The 2,498-nt window shown below is 48.4% G+C and overlaps 1 protein-coding gene across 1 annotated transcript; it reads left to right on the top strand.

The window, feature by feature from the left end:
* Positions 1 to 933: 933 nt before the first annotated feature.
* Positions 934 to 1,881, top strand: LOC113905176 (putative olfactory receptor 52P1). The gene has a single exon (XM_027562152.1). The coding sequence runs from the start codon at positions 934 to 936 to the stop codon at positions 1,879 to 1,881; it is 948 nt and encodes a 315-aa protein (XP_027417953.1).
* The last annotated feature ends 617 nt before the right edge of the window (positions 1,882 to 2,498 follow it).

The following is a 2,498-nucleotide window of genomic DNA, read 5'->3' as shown; positions in this document are numbered from 1 at the left end:
ATTATGGCCAAATCACCTGACATCTACCATTGACAAATTCTGCATGATTTCACCTGTTTTCTAGCAGCATCCATACAGGACACCTAAGGCAAGCACAGGATCCCAGTACTGACATTACTCAGGCATTGTTGTGGCTATAACAGTGTACAAGAGACCCAGCCCCTCAACATGTGCTTCACTGTGCCTGATCTGAACAGAGATTTTTTTTTTAATTTTTTTAAAAAAAAAATTTCGGTGGTGCCACACAGAACATGGGATCTTAGTTCCCTGATCAGAGATCAAACCTGTACCTCCTACACTGGAAGAGTGGAGTCTTAACCACTGGGCTTCCAGGGAAATCCCCTCAACCCAGATTTTGAGCCTTATCTGTGAGTAATCATAGGCTCGATGGATGGAAAAGTCCACCCAAGATTTCCTTGCTTTCCCTTTTCTTCCCTTCAGTCCTGATCTTCCCATCTTGAAAAGTAACCACATCTGATTCATTTGACCATGACATTACCCTTATATTGTCACCCAGGCAGATGATTCAGTAAGTAGATGGATATAGACAGAGTATAGGCAGAAGATGATTCACAGGCAGGAAAAGAAAGAAAACTGTAAGGGTTTGTAGCTGCTCATCTTCACCATGAAGAGGGTTCTGCACCCATTCCACTCACCCTTCACCCTCTAAGATAGACATTATCAAATCTGACAATAAGAGGAAAGGGCTCCTTTGAATGATCATGATAACTTCACCTCTTGCCTTGCATCATTTCCCAGCACTCTATAATCTCATACTGAATATTTTTCATGATATCTAACTCAAATATTTCCTGCTGCCATTTCTGTTTCAGCCACAGCATAAGGATGCATCCCAAATGCTTCATCTCTCAGCACTTCCTAGAGTTCAGATCAAGACAATAATTTCTCTACCTACCCTACTTTGACGTAGCCATGAAATTCACAAACCACAGCCAGCAGAATCCAACCTCCTTCCTGCTCATGGGAATTCCTGGCCTGGAGGCTTCTCACTTTTGGATTGCATTTCCATTCTGCTCCATGTACACCCTGGCAGTACTCGGCAACATGGCAGTGCTGCTGGTGGTGTACTCGGAGCCTGAGCTGCACCAGCCCATGTACCTGTTCCTATGCATGCTGTCCATCATCGATCTGGTGCTCTGCACCTCCACTGTGCCCAAGCTCCTTGCACTCTTTTGGGCAAACACTGCTGAGATCACCTTTGGGGGCTGTGCCACCCAGATGTTCTTCATCCATGGCTTCTCAGCTGTAGAATCTGGCATCCTGCTAGCAATGGCCTTTGACCGCTACTTGGCCATCTGCTGGCCCCTGCATTATGGGTCATTGCTGCCCCCAGAGGCTGTGGGCAAGTTGGGGGCTGCTGCTGTGTTTCGTGGCTTGGGACTCATGACCCCACTCACCTGCTTACTGGCAAGACTGAGCTACTGTGGCCGAGTGGTGGCCCACTCCTACTGTGAGCACATGGCTGTGGTGAAGCTGGCATGTGGGGGCACACAGCCAAACAACATCTATGGCATCACGGCTGCCACATTGGTGGTGGGTACTGACTCCATCTGCATTGTTATATCCTATGCACTCATCCTCCGGGCAGTGCTAGGCCTCTCCTCCAAGGAGGCAAGGGCTAAGACCTTTGGCACTTGTGGCTCCCACCTGGGCGTCATCCTTCTGTTCTATATACCGGGACTCTTCTCGTTCTACACTCAGCGCTTTGGTCAGCATGTGCCCCGGCACATCCACATTCTCTTGGCTGACCTCTACCTTGTCATGCCGCCTATGCTCAATCCCCTCATCTACGGCATGAAGACCAAGCAGATCCGGGATGGGGCCCTCCGACTGCTGAAGCGGGGCATTGTCCAGTCATAAAGTCTTCAACCCCACCTGGAGACCCCATCCTATTCTTCCCTTAGCCTTTGGGCAATGTTTAAGAGATCAGTGGCTCCCAGCATGATGGAGAGACAGAAACCCACATTCAAAGGTATCCTTCCTTTGATAAGGAAGCACAGTAGAGATGGGATAGAAGAAGAACCATCAGGTGTTTCCCACTTGTGATGTGGGTGTGGTTACAATGCCCTGGGAGCCTCTGTGCAATGAGAAACATGGTTACCAAGCAGAAGACGGCCTCCCGGGGAATCCTACTCTGCTCTTCTGACATGGTTCCTGCCTTCCAGGAGACCTTGATAAAGTGAGAAAGATATGACTAGAGGTCTGACAAGGAGAAATAACCTTCATCCATAGTCAGGTGTTCCTACTCTGATGGGAATACGTGGATACCTCCCTCAGTGAGCACTAAATCTGATGGGAGAAACACACAGAATTCAAAGGGGCAGAAAGACAGAGGCAGGCCAGTCAGCAGTGGGTCAAAGGGACAACAACAAATAAGAATCAAGGGCAGAGGCGGTCCTAAGATGGCTGAGGAATAGGTCGGGGAAATCACTTTCTCGCCCACAAATTTAACAAAAGAACATTGAACGCTGAGTAAA

Source organism: Bos indicus x Bos taurus, chromosome 15 (genome assembly GCF_003369695.1).
Source record: "Bos indicus x Bos taurus breed Angus x Brahman F1 hybrid chromosome 15, Bos_hybrid_MaternalHap_v2.0, whole genome shotgun sequence".
Classification (NCBI taxonomy): domain Eukaryota; kingdom Metazoa; phylum Chordata; class Mammalia; order Artiodactyla; family Bovidae; genus Bos; species Bos indicus x Bos taurus.
Note: the sequence above shows the minus strand (reverse complement) of the source record. Positions and strands in the feature narration are given on the sequence as shown.

Coding starts and splice junctions, on each gene's coding strand:
- LOC113905176 (XM_027562152.1), top strand. CDS start 934: ATGAAATTCACAAACCACAGCCAGCAGAATCCAACCTCCTTCCTGCTC.